General features: G+C 35.0%; 1 protein-coding gene across 5 annotated transcripts in view; it reads right to left on the bottom strand.

Moving 5' to 3' along the window:
* Positions 1 to 22,093, bottom strand: part of LOC149797053 (GTP-binding protein 8-like) — a 31,405-nt gene extending 9,312 nt beyond the window's left edge. For 3 of the 5 annotated variants that reach the window (XM_089961721.1, XM_089961725.1, XM_089961726.1), the window contains exons 1-4: positions 22,029 to 22,093; positions 18,324 to 19,135; positions 10,967 to 11,068; positions 6,887 to 7,017 (exon numbers count right to left, since the gene is read on the bottom strand). In XM_089961721.1, coding sequence (XP_089817847.1) covers positions 6,887 to 7,017; positions 10,967 to 11,068; positions 18,324 to 18,662 — 572 coding nt within the window. In that variant the 5' untranslated portion in view covers positions 18,663 to 19,135; positions 22,029 to 22,093. Of the gene's footprint in view, positions 1 to 6,886; positions 7,018 to 10,966; positions 11,069 to 18,323; positions 19,136 to 21,638; positions 21,944 to 21,974; positions 21,998 to 22,028 lie in introns of those variants that run through there. The other 2 variants (XM_089961724.1, XM_089961722.1) reach the window with 2 other exon arrangements.
* Between the last annotated feature and the right edge of the window lie 3,394 nt (positions 22,094 to 25,487).

Here is a 25,487-nt window from a genome sequence, read left to right as displayed (position 1 = left end):
AATAAAATTACAGCTCATGAAAAGTAGCTTTAACAATATTTTCAATATGACTACCACAGTGACCATATTAGAAGTCCGACAACATTTTCAATATGACTATCATGGTGGCCATATTTTAAATGTGACAAGCACCATACCTAACTATAGAATTCTTACACCATCTTGTCTGTTTGTGCCCCCATACCAATTTTAAAATCAGAAGGCATCAAGGATATAACAAATGCACAAAACTTAGTCATTTCATTCATTGATTTATAAGTTCCAACCTGAAGGTCATCAGGGAGTCACAAACACTGTCTACTTGTTGGGATTTGGATCAAAAGGGAATTTCTTTAGCAACAGGGTCTGTCATATTGGTTGGGCTAGTCTATGCTGAAGTAGTGATGTTGTTCGCTGTGTTAGAAAATCTAAATAATTCCATAAATTTTGGATTTACTTTTCTTTGAACACATGTATACAGAGTTCCTCCTATTTATTTGTTTCATTTGTTTAAGAAATATTAAAACCAGACACTGTAAATATAAATATCACAATGGATGTAGGTGACAGTTTTTATTGAAATAGATTATTCTAGAAACCGGTAATGGGCAGCAAGCAGTCTGTTTGCTTGTTTATATTGGGAGCCTCCATTTGCATTGAAATGCCAATAAGTCAACAGTTTTGGGAACCCCTTGGCAGCAATCAGGTTACAAATTATAAATCAATGAATGAAATGACTATGTTTTGTGCATTTTTATATCCTTGATGCTTTTTGTTTTTAAAATCGGTAGGAGGGTACCAAAAAAATGTGAGGTTATGCAAATACTATAGATGTTATGAAGTCTCACCTTATGTCCAAGGGGCAACATGTTCATGTAGGACCAACTAAATGTCGTAAGAAGTCTTAAAGTGAAAATCTCAGGTGTAGGAATGATGGCCTTATAGGGTGTCAGATAAGCACCATTTTCATTTAAGCCAATGAGACATCATAATAAGTCTTACAATTTAGAACTCCATGTGGATATGATTATCTGCACAGGAGGAGTAGTGAAAACAAGATTTTCAAAATTGGCCCCAAGGAAACCATATTGGGAGTTAGATATTGTGACTTCCAAGCTGTTGCTAAGTACAGACTCCCTTGATTGGCAAAGGCTTGAGAACAAAGTTAAGTGACACCTCGTGGATACTGAGGCACTGAGCTGAGCATCATACACAGGGTGTGCTTAGTGGCACTATGCTGGTTAGACTGATCCATGAGAGTGCCTGCATAACCTGGCTTCGTGGAACTGGACAAAGCTCCTTCTGGTGGTTGACAAATGTGATATATCGTAATTGTGACCCATTACTATCAGAGGTATTTGGCAGGGTCCAGTCATGATGGAACAGGGCCATCTTGATTAACAGGGCATTGTTCAGTTCTGAAGGTAGGGATGGGATACAGGATACCGATCACGTAGAGAATCCTTAATTCTGATACGACAGATGGTAAATGAGATTGTTTATTTGCTCTCTATCTCACTCACCAGCAATGTGTTGTTAAACACAAGCATGCCAACTGATAATGTCCTTGTCCCTCAATGCTATGCCTTCCCCTTTAGTACCCCCCCAGTAGTGCCTCCATTGAGTTCTGTCCATAATATGCAAGTCAGATATGTCTTCATGGATTGACAACCAGAGAAGCCACACATGTAGAGTGGTCATCAGTGGGGTCTTGCCCATGGTCGCAGGTAGCCACCCATACAGGTATAGTAGTAGAGTATTGGAATGTCACTATTAATTCTTGTATTGTGGAGACTAAATTCTAATAAATGTTACCAGTGGGATTGGCCAACTCACTGTCTATACAAGTATAACTTGTAAATAATTTAACTAATCTCGCCATCAATATGAATGTGAATTACATAACTTTGATTTTCTCTTCATATTAATACCTCTAACATTGTAGATATCTTTTTCTCCCTATGGAGATATTTGGCAACTAACTTGCTTACATCATTTTGCATTGATCTGCAGCTACACTAATGTGTAATTTCCTTTCTTATTATGTTTCTTGGTATATTGTATATTATAGAAGATTTTGCCATCTTGTGTATTTTGCTATCTGCCAATTAATTGAAATATATATCCTCACAGTCCATTTGGGCTATTACAATAAATAAAGACTCTTCTTGTACTTCTTATATAATCACTGAAGTGTCACTTACAGTAACTGACTAAACTACATATAGAAAACTTAACTTGTGCGTATATGAGCAAGGTGAAAACATTACAATAATACAACGGAGTTTTCTGTAGTACACACCATACAAGCACATAAAATGCACTGAAGCATCGATATTTGATGGATGCTATCATATCAATAAGACAATGTTATCTGCTGGAAAGGTTAAATGATGGCCTATACAGGTAAAATCAGTAGTATCACATATGTAACTATGAAGAAGATGCTAAGACTATAAAAAATAGAAAATTTACCTGCATATATCCAATGCACCAGGTGTTTTACAGCAATATTGTACAAGTTTACTACATCAAAAACCAGATCTGAACCTATTTAAATTCAGCTACAGTAATGTGAGAGGATGACCCATGCAAATACATACACCACTCCCTCGATAACTCATGCACATCAGGGTCCAGATACATCGACCGCACTATAGGTTAGGCGCGAGTTATCGAGGGACCTATAAAATAAGCCCAAAACCAATAAAGTGATTCACGACATAACGGAGAAATAAGTGGGGGGGTAGACAGATTATATTGTTGAATACTCACTTTATAATCGTTCTGAGATTAAATGTTAATAAATATCTCTTCATAACGGTGTACTTTATTATTTCCTCATAGGACAACATTAATTTCAGGATAAATTACAGTATATTGAGGCGATCATCGAAAACATTATTCCACGTGGTTTCCGTTCACTTAACATGTGTACCACTTCACACATTGTGTACTACGTCACTAATTTTTATGTTGAATTGGATACATTCTAGTTTTTATTCTTTGATCCAAATTAGAAATTTTTTTATATACAAAATATCGACTCTTTTCGAGAAACAGTGTTGATCGAACAATAGATAGATAAATATTTTTTAATGTGATAGAAGTAAAATGGAAAACAAAAAAAACAAGGGTTAATCAGTACTAACATATTTAATTGGTCTACAAATTTAAAACAACGTAAATTAGAACAAGTTAATACTTGCCGTTTGTGCCACGCTTTGACAAAGATCAATTAACTTTGTGAAAAAAATCAGTTATTTTTTTGTGTGTGTGTTACTCTTTGGTTTCTCTGCCGCCGAGCAAAATCCCTCAGATTTCTCAGCTGCATGAGCTTTACGTAGTCAACATTTTGGGTCTCCAGCCACCTTATGGCAATATCAAAATATTTGATTGCTTCCTGTGCAGAGGGGTGGGGGTGCAAAATCTGCGTCTGCATCACTTTCAACACTTGTGTTACTCCAGTTAGAATCGTCTTCTGCTGCAAATTTGTTCGCTATAGAAATAATTATAGTTTCATCTGACATGTATTCGGCTGTGGGGCAATCATTGTCAGCACAAATCCGCTCTTCCATATCATCAAGAGAAACACCCATCTCACGACCATGAGTCTGTATGAATTTCTCCCAAACAGCCTCGGCATTAATGACATCAGTTTCACTGAAACATTCGAAGTCACTATCATTGTTGTTGTCTCTGTTACTGTTTTGCTTTACGTCAAAGGCAGCTCCAAGACCCTTAATCCAGCATCTGAGGTCTCTTGTAATCGATTTTTTTTTAAAATGCAACAAACACTTCACAAGTTGTTGATCAAAACAAAGCCGGCATGTGCATGTAATTAGGTTCTCACAGAAGTACTCACGGGTTTCGATGTGACAGTCGATTGACTCTTTTCATGTTTTCAATGAACAGAATATGTTGTGATTATAATGTTTACACTGAAACGGAATTAAAGGATTAGAACGTGACTTTCACACAGGAAGACATTTAATTGGTGTTTATTTCATTCTCTCTTGCCACCTGTTAGCATTTACCAGAAGTTTTCATTGATCGCTATTTCACCAGACTGTTTATTTACAGTATACTGACAACTATTTATCATAAAAACCTACATAATACATGATATCTTTAAACAGAGGTCTCGCTAGGATTTCAAAACTGGGTCTTTCTGCCTCTGAATTCAATCACTAAATATCAGTACATTTTCTCACTCGGCCGCTAGTCAAAGCCTTTGAACTAGCCGCCTAGCTGTTGCATCATGTTCTTTTTTTTTTTTAATGTACTCTTATAAAATGGCAACAGTACATAAAAGGGTCTTTCAGTCACTGAATTCCGTCATTGTAAATATCAGCACAATTAACTGATCAACACATTTTCCCACAAAGCAGGTGGCTGAAACAGGACCGGCAAATCTTTGAATTTTCCCGCGCACCTATTACAGGCGTACGGAGGACTCCCGCCTCAGTGATTTTCTGCCTCCCAGATCAAAAATTGGCGTCCAAATACGCGTAATTAAGCGTTTCCGAGATCTCTGAAATTAATTCTTCTTTAGAACTTGCAAATTTCAAAATATGGATTATATTTTTACGGGCATTAATCACCATTTTCGATGATAAAACGAGCAATGTATCAAGGTTTAATTTATCAATTCTTATCGTAATTTTTTCATGTTCAGCATATTTTAAAGATATTTTAAATACATTTTCTCTGGAAAAAATCGGGAGCCAAGGCGGACACCGCATTATAAGTGGGATCACGAGTTATCCGGGCGCAAGTTATCGAGGGAGCGGTGTATTAAGGATGCCTAAATGTGTGAGGACAGCAAATTGATGACATTTTATTGTTGAAGAAAGAAAGAACAAAAATGTTGGAAATTTAGAGATTACAGTATACATCCCTTTAAATATCATACTTCTTCAACCTCCTTTAAGGTAGAAAATTTCCAAAATGCTTGTATGCAGACTGCAAGGCCTCTATCTGTAGTGAGTGTACTACTCTGCACAATCAGAACTAGTAACTTAAGTAATTATGGGGTTTTATGCCAGTCTCTATCAAGGGAGATCATTCTATCCAAATTCTACCAAGGTGGGCAGATAACCTTTAGCTTTTTAAAGTAATAAACCTGAGCCTGGGAGGGCTAGATTTATGAGGTAGTAGAAGTTCTCATAAGTTATGATTAATATATTTGGAGAAGAAACCATTTATCTTCTTTTAGTTAAAGTTGCCCTGATCTTTTACTGTTCGACCCTGACATCAAAAGGTTTTTTTCCTTCTTATCCCATTTGGAAGTTATTCACAAAGTTTGGACAACTGTATGTGGTGGAGAATTAAAGTTATTGCATAGCAAATGGTAACAGAGACAGATAGATCTACAGATGGATCATACCAAAACACAAAGCTCTGCCTTGTGGCTAGAAGATAAATATGAGGAAACTCATTTTTTTTTAGCACTGATCCCATTCTAGCTGAAATATGTCAGCCTTCTGTAAAGATATAGTGTATGTTCCTAGAGCCTTCTATAAAGATGTAGTGTGTTTCTAGAGCCTTCTGTAAAAATGTAGTGCATGTTCCTAGAGCCTTCTGTAAAGATATAGCGTATGTTTCTAGAGCCTTCTGCAAAGATGTAGTGTATGTTCCTAGAGCCTTCTGCAAAGATATAGTGTATGTTCCTAGAGCCTTCTGTAAAGATATAGTGTATGTTTCTAGAGCCTTCTGTAAAGATGTAGTGTATGTTTCTAGAGCCTTCTATAAAGATATAGTGTATTTTCCAAGAGCCTTCCATAAAAAATATACTGTATGTTCCGAGAGCCTTCCATAAAGATAAAGTGTATGTTCCTAGAGCCTTCCATAAAGATATAGTGTATGTTCCTAGTCTTCTGTAAAGATGTAGTGTATGTTCCTAGAGCCTTCTGTAAAGATGTAGTGTATGTTCCTAGAGCCTTCTGTAAAGATATAGTGTGTTTCTAGAGCCTTCTGTAAAGATGTAGTGTATGTTTCTAGAGCCTTCTATAAAGATACAGCGTATTTTCCAAGAGCCTTCCATATGTTCCTAGAGCCTTCCATAAAGATAGTGTATGTTCCTAGAGCCTTCTGTAAAGATCTAGTGTATGTTCCTAGAGCCTTCCATAAAGATATAGTGTGTGTTCCTAGAGCCTTCTGTAAAGATGTAGTGGATGTTCCTAGAGCCTTCTGTAAAGATGTAGTGTATGTTTCTAGAGCCTTCCATAAAGATATAGTGTATGTTCCTAGAGCCTTCCATAAAGATGTAGTGTATGTTCCTAGACCCTTGCATAAAGATACAGTGTATGTTCCTAGAGCCTTCTGTAAAGATCTAGTGTATGTTTCTAGAGACTTCTGTAAAGATATAGTGTATGTTCCAAGAGCCTTCTGTAAAGATATAGTGTATGTTCCTAGAGCCTTCTGTAAAGATATAGTGTATGTTCCTAGAGCCTTCTGTAAAGATATAGTGTATGTTCCAAGAGTCTTCTGTAAAGATATAGTGTATGTTCCTAGAGCCTTCTATAAAGATGTAGTGTATGTTTCTAGAGGCTTCTGTAAAGATATAGTGTATGTTCCAAGAGCCTTCTGTAAAGATATAGTGTATGTTCCTAGAGCCTTCTGTAAAGATATAGTGTATGTTCCTAGAGCCTTCTGTAAAGATATAGTGTATGTTCCTAGAGCCTTCTGTAAAGATATAGTGTGTGTTCCAAGAGCCTTCTGTAAAGATATAGTGTATGTTCCAAGAGTCTTCTGTAAAGATATAGTGTATGTTCCAATAGCCTTCTATAAGAGCTTGGTATGTAATTTCCTCTTAGCGATACTTGCTGTAAAGGACTGAGAGTACAGGTGATTAAAATATCAACTTTAATAATTTCTGTACATGTATCTAGTAAAAGGAGCTTACTTTCTCCTGGTCTTCAGAAATTGCTCTGCAGAATCAACAAAATGTGCTGGCATATTGTATCCATAGCCAGGCATATCTACAGCACTGAAAAAGTCGCCCACTTGGAAGAAATTTAATGTCTTTGTCTGGCCCTGAAATAAACATTTACTGTAAAATTATTTAAAGCCATTCAATCTTATGGAATCTTTAATTTCATCAGATTAGCAATACAAAATTAAAATGAAGATCCAATGTGTTGAAATATACATTTTTGTTGTATGATGCACTATGAAAACAAAGACTAGGTAAGTGTGCTTTCATGCTACACTATGTCAATAGAAAAGAAATGAAGTGTGACTGCTTTATTCCAAACTTTTGGAATTACTAAACCTTAACATTGTACATCATATCTGAGATATTTCTGATATTAGGAAGCAAACTATATAATGGCAAGACTTGATATTACATAACAAAAGGTAAAAAATACTGTGGGTTCTTTAGCATCAAGATTTGGTATCAGATGATAACAAACAACTTCTAAATAAATACAACTCTGATATTAAACACAAAAATATAAGCCAGCTGATTCTTTTACTGCAACCTAACCAAGTCCATATTTAAATACTGAACATTTACTTACATTCATCGGCACCAAATGTACTAAATAGGTTCCCATGAAAAATTTAAAAATCACAGCAACTAAATCTGAATTCTTTTTTTATATCTATTGGAATGTCAGGGAAGTAAAAGATATTTTTTTAAAATACAAAGAACTTGATTTGTCTTTGTAAAATATGTATGTTCCATTCTCCAAATGCAGGCTGAAAGGTCCAATATTTGACAAATATATACAATTTTTAAACAAACAGCTATAATGGTAAAATAATATTATACGGTATTTAACCTCTGCACATAGATGTGCATGCAAAAGTTTTATTTGCTGACATCAAGCAGTTTATCTTTATTCATTCTAAATAAGCATTTTATTAAAAAAAAATTAAGTTCAAAAATATGTAAAGAAATTTGAACAACTGCTGTTATTGCCCTGAAAATCAGATCATGTCTATTCTCTACCTGATTTGCCCTGAAAATCAGGTCATGTCCATTCTCTACCTGTATTGCCCTGAAAATCAGGTCATGTCCATTCTCTACCTGTATTGCCCTGAAAATCAGGTCATGTCCATTCTCTACCTGTATTGCCCTGAAAATCAGGTCATGTCCATTCTCTACCTGTATTGTCCTGAAAATCAGGTCATGTCCATTCTCTACCTGTATTGCCCTAAAATCAGGTCATGTCCATTCTCTACCTTTATTGCCCTGAAAATCAGGTCATGTCCAGTCTCTACCTTTATTGCCCTGAAATCAGGTCATGTCCATTCTCTACCTGTATTGTCCTGAAAATCAGGTCATGTCCATTCTCTACCTGTATTGCCCTGAAAATCAGGTCATGTCCATTCTCTACTTGTATTGCCCTGAAAATCAGGTCATGTCCATTCTCTACCTGTATTGCCCTGAAATCAGGTCATGTCCATTCTCTACCTTTATTACCCTGAAAATCAGGTCATGTCCAGTCTCTACCTTTATTGCCCTGAAATCAGGTCATGTCCATTCTCTACCTGTATTGCACTGAAAATCAGGTCATGTCCATTATCTACCTGTATTGCCCTGAAAATCAGGTCATGTCCATTCTCTACCTGTATTGCCCTGAAAATCAGGTCATGTCCAGTCTCTACCTTTATTGCCCTGAAAATCAGGTCATGTCCATTCTCTACCTGTATTGCCCTGAAAATCAGGTCATGTCCAGTCTCTACCTTTATTGCCCTGAAATCAGGTTATGTCAAGTCTCTACGTGTATTGCCCTGAAAATCAGGTCATGTCCATTCTCTACCTTATGTGGTTTTGCTTAAAGCTGCAAACAAGATTTCTGACAATAAACAAAATGTGTTGGTTTCTTTTTAAAATTTCTGTAGTGGCCTGAAAATCTAATGTCATAGAGAGAGAGAAAGAGAGAGAGAGAGATGCTAGCCAATTTTCTTTTTTCTACATTGAGAGGTATTGTGAATAATTACCTCATAAACTTCTTGGAATGGATGTACAAACATAAAGAAAGATGGACAGACAAGACTAAATTAAGATACTCCATCTGCAACCAGAGGTCATAAGAAGTTTTCTGGTGAAAACCATAAAGAAATATTACTTTTATTCAGAAGGATTAGCGATAAAAATATTTTCAAGATGGCTTCTCTGGTGCCCAATATGGATGCCAAATCAGACCCAACTATTTTCTATTGCACTACGCTGAAATGACTGCAACTTAAATGGACCAATTCTAAAACTTGAGGGTTTAACATAATATGAAGAGTTAAATATCAGGATTATGAAGGGAGAAGAAAAATATCACCTTGACTTCTCACCCAATAGTATGTTGTAAAATTACGGTTTCCGGAAACCAATTTGACCAAAAGCAAATATGAGATTAATTTAACAAGAATACTGTAAACAGTGTATTGTAGTATTTGCCAGCCTATAGATCAATACTTTTTTCAACAGATGTAGACTTCATCTTATACCCTGAATTGACTTATATATGGATTATATCATTCAAATTGCTTTATCGTATACTCTGTAATTTTTCATATGTAAAAGTTTGGGGTTTTTTTTCTCCAAAGCATGAAAACTAATGTGTAAAAATAATTATCATTTTGGGGAAGAGATTGTGTGTGAAAAAACTATAGGATATGACACTGAAAAAGATTTTAGAATATTTACATGTTCATCGGTATTAAATAAACATACATCAAATATAATTGCACTAAAGAAGCATACACCAGTATTATACACTGTTTACATTTTATCACATATATGTGCATCAGAACAGGGTAGCTGTAAAATGAATAATCATGACAAAGACAGGTATTCCACTGCATTTTCCCTCTAGCACCTTGTGATCAAATAAAATATTCCACAATATGAGAAAGAGGTTTCATGACCATTGTGATTTGTATTGATTAGTTACCTGATGATTGTAATCTTGACAAAAGCTTTAGCTAAACAGTGGAAGTAAGGTTAAAAAATAGCATCAGAAAGGGCTGAAATCTCTCTCTCTCTCTCTCTCTCTCTCTCTCTCTCAGCAATGTTTATTTTCTCCCTTCAAAACAAAACTCTGTAAAAAGCATTTTAGCATCAGTGATGAAATTTCCCTACTGCTGGTAACCTGAAATAGCATACAGTGTTACCATTAATATTCCTGAAACGAAGTTACTATAGTTTCATTCCACACAGCATCACACATTTTATCCTACCTGTAACTTTTCAGGTCAGCATCATTAAATGTAGCTAAAAGTACCTAATTCAATTGCAATACTTCATGGCCACTATACTAATCTCAGTAAGCAACTTTGTTTGGCAATAATAAAGAAAACTAGGTTTTCAATGGTCAATTGTATCAGTGGACATTTTAATAATTATAACATATGCTAGGCTTATGGGTGTCATGGCATTAAAATGGGAATGTTTACATTTAAAACCCTAAATTTAATAGGTGCCATCCTGCACTCAAATACAAGCCTTTGACAATGTGTGGCCATGCTTTGTGGTATAGAACTCAAGTTATTTTGTGGAAATAATTTTCATTCTTGATGTCCCTCTGACCTTTTAAGTCAATAGGCATCTTTCCTGTCTCAAATGTAAGCCTACAAAGTTTAGACAAGGCACCAGGTACAGAATTTAAATGTTCTGGAAATACAGGGTTTTTTTTCTTCATTTGGCCCATGATCGTGACTTTTTTAATCCAAAATGAACATATAAGTTTGGAGAAAAAGAAATGTTTGAAAATGTCACCTATTTCAACTTTAACACCATTCCCATAGAACTCCATGGAAGAGGTCCCATAATTAATTTCCTCATACTGGTTATAACATAGGGCAACCATATACCAAGTTTGGTGAATTTTCAACCAGTGGTTTAGGAGGAAGGAAAGACAGACGGAAAGTATCACAATACTCACTCACCCCACCCCCTTTAAAATTACAGGAAAATGGACACTTATATAACAATCTCTATTTGTTACCCATAATGCAAACACTATGCTTCTCATATTACCGGTGTCTTGGATGTCCTAATTTTAAGTTCATCTTCAGCAGCAGTAAATAGAGCCTTTATTAGAGATGACTTGCCAACATTACTCCTTCCAATAAATGCTACCTGAAAAAGATCAAAATAAAAGAATTCCGCTGAATACACTGTCTCACTTTCTCTAAAGAGGAATATTACACATATCAAGCAAAATCACTAGTGTATCAAATGTAGGTTACTGTGACCTCCTTTTGCCAGTAATAAATAGTACCAACAACAATGACTATTCCCTTCAGGTTTCATAATTGTACATGCAGTACTGTTTGAGAAACTGAACTAAATGCTAATGTCAACAGCAACAGAGGTTCAGAAACAGCCTACAAAATATTAAATATATTTAAGGAAAAACACTTTTAAGCAAACTCTAATGAAACAATAACAATTTTTTTTTAAACTCTACCTTCAGTGTCAATGTTTCATCCTTCAATCCTCAATTCTTACTCTTGGCATGTCTTGCTGTGGATAATACTCACCTACTATGTTCTCATATACAAGTCTGAGTATTAATTTCATAAGAAATTTAGAACACAAGTTAAATAAGTACTATATTTACAAGTTTCCTGTTTAAATTAATTTTCAAAACCTGCTGGACTTTCACACCAGTAACTACTATAACAAACAGTAAAAATCTAAAAGATATTAAAACTGTACTGATTATTCAGCCATACTCATATCGGGCCGATTATTAGTACAATCGGTATAATCGGTATTGGCAGAAATAATTGGTGCCAATGTAAACAAATTTCCAAAATATAAATTCAATCATAACATTCATCTTGACATGTCTTGATTTTTAACTCAGAATTAAATAGTGAAAATTAAGGAATAAAGATTGTTTTGGGGTTTAATTGAAAGACAATATATTCATAAAAGTAAATACTTTTTAACACACTTGCTGTAAACTACCGCTAATTGTCTGCACACAACAAATTATCAATACCATTCATGCACTCATCCCAATCACAGCAGCCAACCAGCCAATAAGGCCTCGTGTGGCCATTGAACTTCCAGCATACACATTAGCAGATAGCTAGGCAGATTAGAGAGCTAGTGAAATTTCCAACTACTACGAAACTATGACTCACTATAGTTAATCTGTTCTTTAGCCTGTACTGCAATGTTGCTAATCAATAAATAGTGGTCTCATGCTGAAGCAGCTGAACGCTGACATACAAATATTATGCAGCATTGATATTGGCATGCCAGCTCTAGCAACGTTACCCCTGGATACCCCAGCTGATGAGCTGCTTCAGCGTGTGACTTGCAGCATGATTCTTGCATCCATCCAGCCACATGGACATCTTAGTAGTAACTTACTTGATTTTAACCATTGTTTCAAGAGCACGAATCAATTGGATTATTAATGCTGATTAGCAATTGTTCACTATTAAATATACTACCAAATCTATGCATAATGTTGAACTAGAAACAATAAAGTTTAGTCTGGAATTACTTCAAATTAAATGCAGTTGATGAATTCAAAGCAAACTGCACACTGTGCAAAGCATTCATTTCCAGAGGTGGAAAGGATTCTAAAATCTATATGACATCAAATCTTGTCCAGTACTTGCACTGCAAGCACATCGTCAAACATGGCCTGCTTTTGGCAGATGAAAAAAAAAAGGATGCTGTGCAATTAACCTCAGCAGCTGCAGCAATACTCATACTCTATTTACGCCATGCTGTACTGGAAGCAGCCATTCACATCTGACGACCCAAGAGCTATTAGTTGGCACAAAGCTATTGCAGATTTCATGGCAGTAGATGTGCAATCATTTTCCATTGTTGAAGACACTGGACTGCAATGTCTGATGGCCAAAGCAGAACCATGCTATAAGTCTGAAGTACTTTTCCACATTTTGATACCTGACATGCATAAGGCGATACAAAGCAAGGTGCATGATTTAGTTTCTGCCCAACCTGACCTTAGTCTGACCTCTGATGTGTGGTCAGACCCATCCATCAGCGTAGCCTTGTTGAAGATTACAGCACAATGGCTGACGGAAGACTTTCAGCGGAAACCAGTGATTTTAGCAGCAACACTTCTTCATGAACCACACGCAGGAGAGTATTTTACGGGCAAACTGGACAAATTATGCGAGGAATATAACATTTCCAAAACTCATATCCATGTTCTTCTGCATGATTGAGGTGCAAACATGGTTAAAGCAATGCGTCTGGCTGAAATCAACAGCATCAGCTGTTTTGCACAAATGCTGCAGCTTGTTGTCAGTGATGGCAACGAGCTGTCAAAGATGTTTTGTCGATCACGCAATCCATAGTCAGCAACTTCTGGCACTCCATCCTGGCACAATAGCAGCTTGAACAGCAGCAGGAAACATTTGGTGTTGCCCATATAAAACTAGTCCAGGATGTCCAGATATGCTGGAATTCTACATACAATATGTTGGTTTCGTTAAATGAAAAGAACAAGTCTTCGGGGCTTACGCTACTCTCTATGACCTGCCTAGCCTAACAGCCCAATAGTGGGTCTTGATCAACAATACTGTGGACATGTTAGGCCCATTCATGGACATTACCAAGAAAGTAAGTGATAGCGAAACAGCAGTATCTGTCATTCTTCCTATGCTGAAAAAGCTCTGAATATTGCTGGCTGGAAAGCAAGAAGCAAATCAAGGTATTCAAACGATGAGCCATGATATGTTGACATCACTGAACACACGCCTTTCTGATGCTGCTAGCAAACAAGAAGCTTGTCTTGGCTTTGAACAGAATGCATCATAGTTGTGTCAGCTGACAAGCAGGAGGAACCCCTGACCAAAACAAAAGAAAAACTGAAACTAAAACAAATGCCACTGGATCATTAACATCGCATCTTCGGGATTTGTTTTCTGTGGCCTGTGATGAACCTGTCCGTACTGTCAACGAAACAACCCACGTGGATGACGCCATTGAAGCTATGCTTGAATCGTATCTGGCCAGCCCTCTGTTGCCACGAGAAGACATACAGCTGGTGGAACGCTCACAGGTTTCAGTTCCCTTACTTGGCCAAATTAGCTAGATGCTATTTGTCTGTACCAGCTTCAAGCGTTCCGAGCGAGCAGCTGTTTAGTGGCACAGGCTGGACTTTTTTGGATCGTCATGGATCATTACTTGGCAAGAAGGGAGAAATGTTACTGTTGCTTAAATACAACCTACCTCAACTAGGCTTTCAGTATTAGCTGTAGCCAGCGCACAGTGACATCTAACTTTAGCCTTAAAGCATGCATATTATTAATTTCAATTATTATTGGGCTATCGTTATTAACATTTTTTAGTCATTTATTGAAATCCAGTAATGGCGATCTGCATCACTGAATGTAAGTCAAAAGAATAGCTTAATACATTTTCATTCATTTATATCTTGAATTGGCAAACCATAAGTTTTATCAGCGTTAGTTTTAAAGTTTTTTTAAGTATTATGTTTGTGTGATTGTTGTTTTCTATAAATCGCAATGTACTTCTATTTGTTTTTGTATAGAAGTTCAAAGTCACGTGCCACATAAACAACCTTCTTATAACTCACACGGCAAAATACCTGCTTGCATTACACTAATAGGTTTATGTTTCTGAACCAGTCATTGTTATAAAACAAATAATAATGAAATAATCAGTCTCATAATCAGTATCAGAAATTTTAATAATCAGCTATATGCGGTATCGGCATAATCAACAAAAAATAACATTGGTACAGCTTTAAAAATTATGATACTTTTGTGTCCTAAAAATGGCTGGTTACTGGCCACAGGACAGTAGCTTGTTGTAGCTCACACCTTTCACACACTCAATACTAATGGCACAAATAAATACCATCTATACTCACTTATGAGTCAAAATTCAAAGACCCAGATCTGCTGTCGTATAATGCACCAACAAATCTGGGTCTGTGCAGTTTATTAGGAATAATCAGTAGAACAAACATCATTATGCTATGGCAGATCAGGATCTTTGCTGTTTTTTGCAGTTAGACTCAACTTATAAGCGAGTATATACTGTACGAATTACTACAGATTTTGACTGCATTGTTCCATAGTAGGCATTTACTGTTATGAATTGTTATCATTGTTGTTCTCCCCAGCTAGGTGGCAACTAGCAGTCATCATGTACCAACAGCCAATCACATCATCCCATAACCTATTTATAACATCACTGCCAAGGGTGGCCAAGTGCAACTACTAATTTGTCATATTTTTTTTATGACTACATGTGTCAAGAACTTCAGTGTGTGTGTGTTGTGTCTCTGTTTGTGTCACTGTGTGTGTGTGTGTGCGTGTGTGTCTATGTGAAAGAATTATGTTATCTCTTCAGTTTGCATTAACTCCCACCCAACTATGTCTCTACAAAAAAAGCATAAATGTTTAGCAAACATAATTCTCTCTCTCTCTCTCTCTCACACACACACACACACACACACACACACACACAACACAAACACTCTCAGGTGTATGTCCATGCAGTCATGTATGTGCCTTTACTGTTCTTAAATTAGGTAATAATTGTTCTAAAACTTTATTAATACAGTAGTTTTGTGAAATCCATTCATGTCTGATATGTTGAGTAATATGCACCTTAGCTGTAATCGTAAAACTTCCAAACAAATATTACTGATAACTATAGACTTTTAAAATTGCAAACTGGCATTAAATGGATCAAGGAATATGGATGTCGAGTCTAATTTTTACTACATGGCACTTTCATTGAGATAGCACTACATTCAGTCCAGTTTATACTGGATCACACATCTTATTTGGCCTGATGTAAAAACATACTTTAAAATAGATTCTGTTACATGTATTTCTTGGAGTGTTTATATAATGGTCTTCCAAGGCAAACTGATCAACAAGGAGCAATACAAAATGAATCTTCATCATTTAAAGTGCTGTGTAATCCAAATCTCAAAGAGAAGACCAATAGCTGAAATAGCTGGTACTGAATACCTTAAGGTGCAGTATGTTGTTGTTGTTGTGGGGTTTAATGCCATCTTCAGCACACGATAGGCTATACATGGCGGCCAGTATTAATGGTGGAGGAAGAACCCGGGAAAACCTCAGAAAGAACCACTGACCCATGAGAAGCTACTGGCAAGCTTTCTCACATACCCACATTGGCTGAACCTGAGACTCGAACCGGTGCAGACAGAGGTGAGATGGCAGTGATCCGTAACGGAGAGCGCTTTAGACCACTCGGCCACTCGAGGCCCCAGGTGAAGTATGACTTGTACTTTAGAAATAAACACGTACACAAGTTAGTAGGTTTGCTCACAAGATCACAAGCAATAAACAACCTCAATATGCTACAAGAAGACTGGATTAGCTACTGGCACATGCCGTATGACTGCTAGCTACCACCAGCTAACGGGAGGACAGCTCACAATAATAAGTGGCAATTAGGTCAACCAGACAAGGCAATCAAAATCCAAATTACATGACAAGACTAGGCAAATATTTTTCTTTCTTTAATGAACTGCCAAAATCATTCAGTGGCATTACAATAAAGAAATATATGACATCTTAAGCTATTTGTATAATATATGATATGATACTGTGTTATATAAAAATTATGACATATCATTTGATAAATATTGTGCCATGTAAAAAAGAATATGATTTTTGGCTGACGAAACAGAAATTCAAATTTCTGAAGCATATTCAACAACTCTTATTTCATGATTCCTAATGAGAATCCTCACTCCAAATTGTCAACATTTTCTCAATATTTCTGGGCAAACAGGATATATACCATTCCCTCAATAACTCGCACACTGATAACTCGCAAAACTGCTTATAATACAAATCAGGCATGGATCCCATTTTTTAAACCAAAATATTCATCCCTAATTGTTGAGCTTAAAGAAAATCGTGATCAAAATTGGTAATAGAAAACTTTTATATATCGCTCATTTTATCATCGAAAACAGTAGATGAGACCTGGAAATTTTAATCAACATTAGGAAATATCAATTTTTAATAAGAAGTCATATAATTTGTTACATTTTCTTTCCAACAACATTCTTACTACACTGCAATTAACGATATTCAAGGAAATTTTGATCAATGAAAATGTCACGCCTAGTTTGGGCTGTACATTATTAAATAAATACCAATAATTTTTGTATCAATTAAAATTTGTGTTCTAGTTCTATATTTTAGTTCCTTATAAATGTAATCATCATAAATGCAATGTGTCCTCGTGTAATCAAACGTGAAATGTTCAATTTACTGTAACAACTATGTCCGCGAGCATTTCTCACGGAACCTAATTAAGTGCCCACCGTGTTCAGACTAACAGAAGCATTTGTTTTGTATTGTTGCACTAAATAAAAAGTGGGAATCCTTTTCTATTATCACGTTATATATGTCTTTTGAACCAAATAAAGGCAGTGGAATAAAAAAAGTTAAAAGGCATGCAAATCCTACAGGCATAAGAACCAGCAGTCCTGATTGTATGTCATATAACTCATTTCAGTTGAAACATCGAACACTGTTATAAATGTTGTTGTGTATGTAATCTAATTAAACTACATGTACCTTAAATTAATCTACTCAATCATAACTGTGATTAAAGATATCAAGACAATCAAGAGAAACAAGTACTTCATAAAATAAAGAGCTTTGTAACACACATATGGACTATAGTGGGGAATACAAGTTTCAGATAATTCCTGAATTTGCACATACAGATATCCTCAAGGATGATAAGAAGTTTTCACTATTACCTGCAATGAAATCTCAGTATCAACATTTTACTAATTGAACAATGCAAAAATTGAGTTTCACCGTAGACAATTGTCTCACGAAATAAATGTGTGTTTTGATAAAAAAGAATCTTGTTTGGTAGTGTATCAACAGTTAGTCTGGTTCCCTGCTTCGTAGTCTCCTTGTTTCAAAAAATATTATTAAACATCACTCCAGGAACCAGACAGATCAACAAAACAAACAGCCCTGGCATAATACACAAATGTTTTCGCGTACTGTGTTGGCTGTTGAAACCAGTTGGAATCATGTTAACAATCTTTCAGATGTTGGACATTATGAAAATAAATTTAATTGACAGTGAATAACGAACAACTTCATCAGTCATTAAACAGCCCAGTTCCCACCCCCGTGTGCTCCTCAGGACATCTAGCGGACTTATAGTGCGGTCTGTGTTTTTGGACCCTGATGTGCACGAGTTATCGAGGGAGAGGTGTACATGTACAATAATATAAAGAAGCAAAACAGGTATATATCAACAACACTATAATGTGAATAGCAAGTCTTGGTGCTTAAGGCACAAAAATGCCATGACAGGTAAAGCATGTCTTTATGTTTGGGACAAAATTTACCTCAGGAAGATCATACTCTGGAAGTTGCTCAGTATATACTGCCCCTTTTAAAAACCTGATGCTGCCCTTCCGCATGGGTATGAATATTTGTTGTGCTTCTATGATCTCTTCATTGCTGGGATCAAATAGATGGCTACCCTCTGGAATGAGTGGCACGGCAACATGAGGCTGCAGTACCTTCAAAGGATGTAATACTGGATTTCTGTCACTTGACCTCGTTGACAAATTTTGACTATGCTCTCTGTTAGCTGATATAATCTGGCTCCATCCAAAGTTCCTCAAAACAGATCTTCGAATAGTGACAATAATATTGAATCTTTTACAAAAACAATTCAGCATTTGGAATTTTGTTATTGGAATTGCACAAACTGTATTCCAAAGTTTCTAAGAAATGTTATTATGAACAAAAACTATTGTCATAAAATTGTGGGTCACATGTAAAAGTACATCCTTTCAAGTTATCTCCCTTACACTGTCTTTCAAGTCCATCTAACAAAAAATCAACAGAGCTATCTACCATAGACAATGGTAAAAAGATGGGCTTTTTTTATGATTTCCTTGTTCAGTGCCTTGAACAAATTCTTTAAGTCAATCAAGCTTTCTTGTTGACACTTTCAATTTTCTGTTGCACAATTCTCTACACGTTTTTTGAACTTGTACGGAAAAAATGTCAAACTTGTATGGAGAGTTATGTTCTCTTTATCTGTATCTTCCAAAAGACTTGTCGATGTCCATGACAATCCTTACAGTGCTTTGCAAAGTACCCCAGACTATGCATGCTCAAGCTCCACCTGACATGTTATTGTGGCATCCTGAAAGAAATATTATGCCAGAAATTACAAAATAGTTACAATGGATACAACTGAATTTATTCATTTCAAAATTATCCTACTGAGGCTATGAATTTTCACTTAATGCTCATAATCTGATTCTATCGGAGTAAATACATGACATTTTATTTTGCTATTATACCTAAAACATCAAAATGCTCGATTTACAAATTAGCAGGTTGTTATAATAGTACAAGGCAAATTAAATGTAATCATTAAAAAGAATAAGGTTATAAAAGTAATAATAGATCTGACTAAACAAAGCTCGATTTTCAACTTCTAACTGAACCTCAAGCCAGCCATTAAAATTTACATTTGGAGTTCTCTAAACAGTTTTCTACACATTGTCTGTCATCAAATTCACTAATAATAATGGCTTAGCTTTACTTTCCTCTACCAGTAGTAGTTCTTTATTTTAGGAGATGATAATATTCTTCAACAAGAGCATCATGAGTGATACATTACAGTTTTTACATTTACTATGACCACGACCTTTGACCTTTAGACAAAACAAATCATTAGTTTCTTTTTATTATTCCAAAGTACAAGCTAACCAGACTGTTTGGTCAATGAAATTACAGGTAAAACCTGTTATAATGTGGTGCTCTAAGGGTCCAAAGAATAACACTGTAATATATGCAGGATCGGATTAACAAATGTTTTGAAAAAAGTCCCCATAGAAAATGTGCATCAAAATGTCAATGTCATCAGATTTAACCTCTTGATCATTTATAATTTGTTTTGTTTGCCAGGTTTCATCAAACATCCAATATACTTCAGTTTTGAATTGTACACATGCCGATATGGCAGAAACGGTGCACAGTGAAGTTAAGGCAACATTAAACGCATTGCTGGGATTAAAAACAAGCAAGTGATATGAATCGGCTTTTACAAGACCATACAGGATGTTAAAAAGAGAGGTCACCTTAAATAAAAAAATAGCAGCCATACTGCCATCACGTTTCCGCCACCATATATACCTGTTATATATATATATATATATATATATATATATATATATATATATATATATATATATATATATATATATATATATATATATATAACTTGACTGGGACTTTTGCACCATTAATACTGGCCGCCATGTATAGCCTATCGTGCTGAAAAATGGCGTTAAACCCCACAACAACAACAACAATGACTGGGACTTTTGGCCCATGGGGGTGGGGGTGGCTGACAATGATCATTTTTAAAAATAAGCATCCATAAGCAATTTGAGATGTTCTTTTAAAAATATTAAATTCACGTGGTCAAGAAATTAAATGTAAAAAGAACAATAATAGGACCCACTTAACATCAAATGTATTTATCAACTTTTAATTAATGAACCTAAAAATTTGGTACTTTACTTGGGCCAAAGAAAGTCAGCATATTACTATGACATAAAACAACAACTGGATTATTTTGTCAACTACTGCCATAGAAAAACAGAAATATATTAGAACTTCACATATGCACAACTTAAAACAACAGCATATGTAAGCATATACTAATAGGAATGCACTTAAAGATTTAAGGGTATTGAACATAGTTCTGGTATAAATAGATGTTTGCAGCTGCCCTTATACTCATGATAAAAACATCTTCGTGTTATGCACTGTTTCATCAGCATGAGGGGCCCCGAGTGGCCGAGTGGTCTAAAGCGCTCACCGTTCCGGATCACTGCCATCTCACCTCTGTCTGCGTGGGTTCGAGTCCAAGGCTCGGCTAGCGTGGGTACGTGGGAAAGCCTGCCAGTAGCTTCTCGTGGGTCGGTGGTTCTTCCCTGGGTTTTCCAGGGTTCTTCCTCCACCAGTTATACTGGCCGCCATGTATAGCCTATCTTGTGCTGAAAAATGGCGTTAAACCCTAGAACAACAACAACAACAAAAAAAAAATCATCAGCATGAGTTTTGATCTTATAGGTACAAAATACAGCAATAAAGGAAATTTGCAGATAATGCTGTACATTCAGTAGTGATTCAAGAATTTAAAGATATTATGCAGCATGAAATTGTTTTTCAACAGTGGAATTCAGTTCCATTGTTATGAAGAGCATATATATATATCATGAGTTATTTGTGAAAGTTTACATCCAAATTGTTTAGGTATAGCAGATTCATTGTCCTTCGACAGTAACAGTTTCAAAATGCACGCAAAAATCAAAGTACATTAAAAAAAATAAGATGAAAAATACACCGTAATTAATAAAGCTAAAGGAACTGCAAGAAACCCTGGTAAGCAAAGAAGGCCTGTCAATGAGAGGTCCAATAAACATTAAAGACGTACAAACAAATGAACTGAATTGTTTATGCAATACGCTAATAACTGACAAAATACTGGAAAGGATAAATAGTTAAATTGTTTATGATATACTAATAATTTTATATACAAACAATTTGTCATTTAGTTTAATTTATTTAACGACTTATATGACGCATTAAATTATTTCGCCTCCTCCTGGTGCTGTGATATTGCTACTTACTGATAAATGTTGATAAATAGTCACGTTACTGTACCCAAACACTCGTCAAAACGGGAGTTATTTCCCTTGGCAACTCTTAAACTCACTCTTTTCCAGTTACACAAAAATCGCCAAATTAAATATTGGCAGTTTATCTTTGTTTGTTTGTTGTTGTTGAAATTTAAAGAAGGTATTATGTACAGTCTTAAGGTATTCTTGGAGCGTCTTGGGGTGTCCTGGGGTGTCTTTGGGGTGTTTAGTGAAACCCCTACTGAAACCGCCAAACAGCCAAATGGAATAACCCTCTTTAAGGTCTATGTAGCAACAAAGTTAAAAAATCAGCAGTTTATGACGCACCAGTTACTGAAAATAATTTTTTTTTATCTCACTAGAATCATAAAGATCTGAGACCTTTTACTTCAATGATCCAGGTAAATACTGAACATGTGGTTCTGTGTACTTTTACAGCTTCCGGTTCTGAATAATTATACTTCCGGTTCCGACTACGACACTGGGATAAAATTTGTAAACTTTCGGTAACTTAACATTGCGTTAGTGTTGTTTCCCTAAAAGAAATATTAGCTAAGAAATAATCAATAAATATCATAAAGAAAACTTTTATTTATCTCTCTTTCTGAAAGAATCATGCTTCCCTTACTGAATGTAAAATTGTACAGAAAATTAAATACAAATAAGAAGGGAAGAAAACACATAAACAACGAAACAACAGAAAATAGCTTACATTTGTTTCTACGGTTGTATTTGTTACTGCCTCGAAATTCTTGTAAAGCAAGCGTCACTGGCCAAAATATATACTGGCTAAAACACAAACTGATACAAAGAGGCAAATTTGTATCAGCAAATGTTATTTCACATAAAAATGAAAAACTATGTTAAATAATAATAATAATAATAATAATAATAATAATAATAATAATAATAATAATAATAATAAAATTATTATTATTATTATTATTATTATTATTATTATTATTATTATTGTTGTTGTTGTTGTTGTTGTTGATGTTGTTTTTGTTGTCTTTATTATTATCATTATTGGTATTATTATTGTTACCTTTGTTATTGTTATTATTATTATTATTATTATTATTATTATTATTATTATTATTATTATTATTATTACGAAATTACATACAATTTAATATGCGATACATCATTTCATGGTAGACATATATACATCACTAATTACATAAACGTTCTACTTTGTAAATCATGACTATTCATCCATGCTTGTATTTCAAGACATAGTCTTAACACGAAGTCGATTGTTCTAGCTGTTGTGTTTCATATATACCTAGTTACCTGTATTTTCGATAATTTTCACGTGCATATATGAGTAAAATATTTGGATGTTTGTATTTATACAAATATTCAAGAGTATATACTTTCTCATTAGTACAACACAAATAAGACACATTACAAAAAGTGATACTAGGGTGGGGATTTTTGTGCTACATATCAGACATATTCTATCTCTGCAGTGAATATATTCATACATTGCTGTATTTACTCTAACTGGTAAATTCCCTACTCTAAACGAACAGATTAGTTTACTGATACATCTAGGTCACCTAAATATTTTGGGCGTGTAAAGTTACCTTTAATACACTTATACAAATATAATCTATCTATTATGTTAATCTCATCAGTCAGTTCCTGCATGACAATAAATTTACATCGTTGTCTAAACATGTATATCAACAGTTGTTCATCAGTTACACCCTGTTTTAAGCAAACATTAACAAATATATTTGTAATATTATGTTTCTGACACAATTTGCCCAAAAATTACAGTTTTCACCACATTTCAATTGGAAATTATAACATTGACTTGGAACTTTGTTACTTGACCTATTTAAGATTTCAAATATATCAAACGTCTTTCATTTGCATTCTTCCTGATTCACGATAAATAAAAGCATGTAGTGTATTTGTTGACAGACCCAGTATGAATTTACAAAACTCAGAGTGTACTTTTTATATATCAGTGCTTCATAGATGTCCTATATTTCGCTTCTATTGTTTAAAATAGGGAAAACATTTGTGTCAAATATATATTATAAAGCAGAGCATGTACATGTATTTTGTCAAATTTTAATAAACTACTTTTCAGTGTGTGTATAAGTTTTGCTGCTTGACAGCCCATATTTTTCTGACACATGTACAAAGAACGTTTAGAGGAGAATATACAGTCCAAATATATATACTGTTTCATATGTAAATTCTGTTGATTCTTAGCTACGAAGATGGCCCTCCCTCCCTTCTTTACGGAATACAATAATTCGTGGTTTCCCAAAGCTGACCGATTGTTTCCATCGAAAGCAATACCTGTCTGAGAATAGTACTAAATCATAACAATATAAACACTTGTGTTTTCGCTAGTGGTGTTCCATGACGTATCTGCCATAATACCCTGTAGATCATTTAGAAACAAGACAAAAGTAATGTAGACAAAACACGTCCTTGCCGTACTCCAGTTGAACAATCAAAGACATTTTTCAAACAATTATTACACTTAACACAAGCATTCACGTCTTTATAGATTGACAGAGTTAAAATACGTTTATTGCAATTTAAACGTTTATGTCATACAAAATCTTTCTCTTATTGATCAAAAGCCTTTTCAAAATTTATAAAAACCGGCACAAAATCTTCCTCGTGCTTTCCTCACACATTTACTTAATACAAATTTATATTTCGAATATATGGTTAACTGCGGAGCATTCAGACTTGAAGGCAGTCCGTTTTTCTCCCAGAAATTCATTTTGTGAAGAAACCGTCATGCATTCAGTAATTCGCACCAGCTGTGTGTATCTTTTCAAAACCAACAGCAAACTTATCCCTCTACAGTGAATAGATTAAGTATATCACCTTTTATGAACGAAATTGGAGTTTTTTTGGTTGTTGACCTTTTTTGTAAAGTAACAAGTATAAATTAATTTATAAAATAATTAAGCAAGTGTTGCGGTAATAATACGACTAGTTCACATAAAAAGTCATACAATAAAACACCTGTTCCACTGGCATTTTCGTTATTAAGTTTTGACAGTGCGATTCTCGCCCCTCCCTCTGATATTACACCAAGAGTTCATACTGGATAATCCAAGTTTTATTATCTTGGAAATGTTGGACTTTCTATATGCTCAGAAAATATGTTTACCAACCTAAACAAGGGATACTGCAATTTAAAGTAGGCCATATTAGTATCTACCAAAACTGTTTTGTATCATTGAAATATAATGCAGTATGAGTGTATCACTGAAGTATAATGCAGTATGAGTGTATCATTGAAATATAATGCAGTATGAGTGTATCATTGACATATAATGCAGTATGAGTGTATCTTTAGGCTTCTTTTTTAAAATTAGTTCCATTTACTTCTGCAAATCACTGTATAAGAATTACGATGAAGCTTATGGTCTTCAACTTAGTAAGATGTTTTGTTAAGACAAACATCCGGGGAATCCTTAAAACAGTGTCCTGAACAAATTTACACTTTCTATCAGCGCATGATTTCGAATTTCTTGCAACACTGGCTTTCATTTCTTTTGCTGAGTCATATTAAACATTATTTAACAGTTCAATACTTTCCTCAAAGTATTAATTATTTGTTATATTTCCTGATCTTTGTGCAAGTAAAGTTCTAAATGGTTATCAAAATGTGGCGGTATAACATCCAAAATATTTTCTTGCGGAATTACTTTTTCTGGAAATAATGGGAAGTATTTGAAATTGGTTACAGGTGTAATATCCAATTCTAAATATGAAACAAGTTTCACAGCCATCAGAGCAGTTAAACAAAACGTTTGCTTTGTCACTTTATTTTGTCCTCCAGTCTCCCATCTCAAG

The sequence above is a fragment of the Sinohyriopsis cumingii genome, chromosome 6 (assembly GCF_028554795.1).
Source record: "Sinohyriopsis cumingii isolate HCF-2022 chromosome 6, ASM2855479v2, whole genome shotgun sequence".
In the NCBI taxonomy this organism is placed as follows: domain Eukaryota; kingdom Metazoa; phylum Mollusca; class Bivalvia; order Unionida; family Unionidae; genus Sinohyriopsis; species Sinohyriopsis cumingii.
Note: the sequence above shows the minus strand (reverse complement) of the source record. Positions and strands in the feature narration are given on the sequence as shown.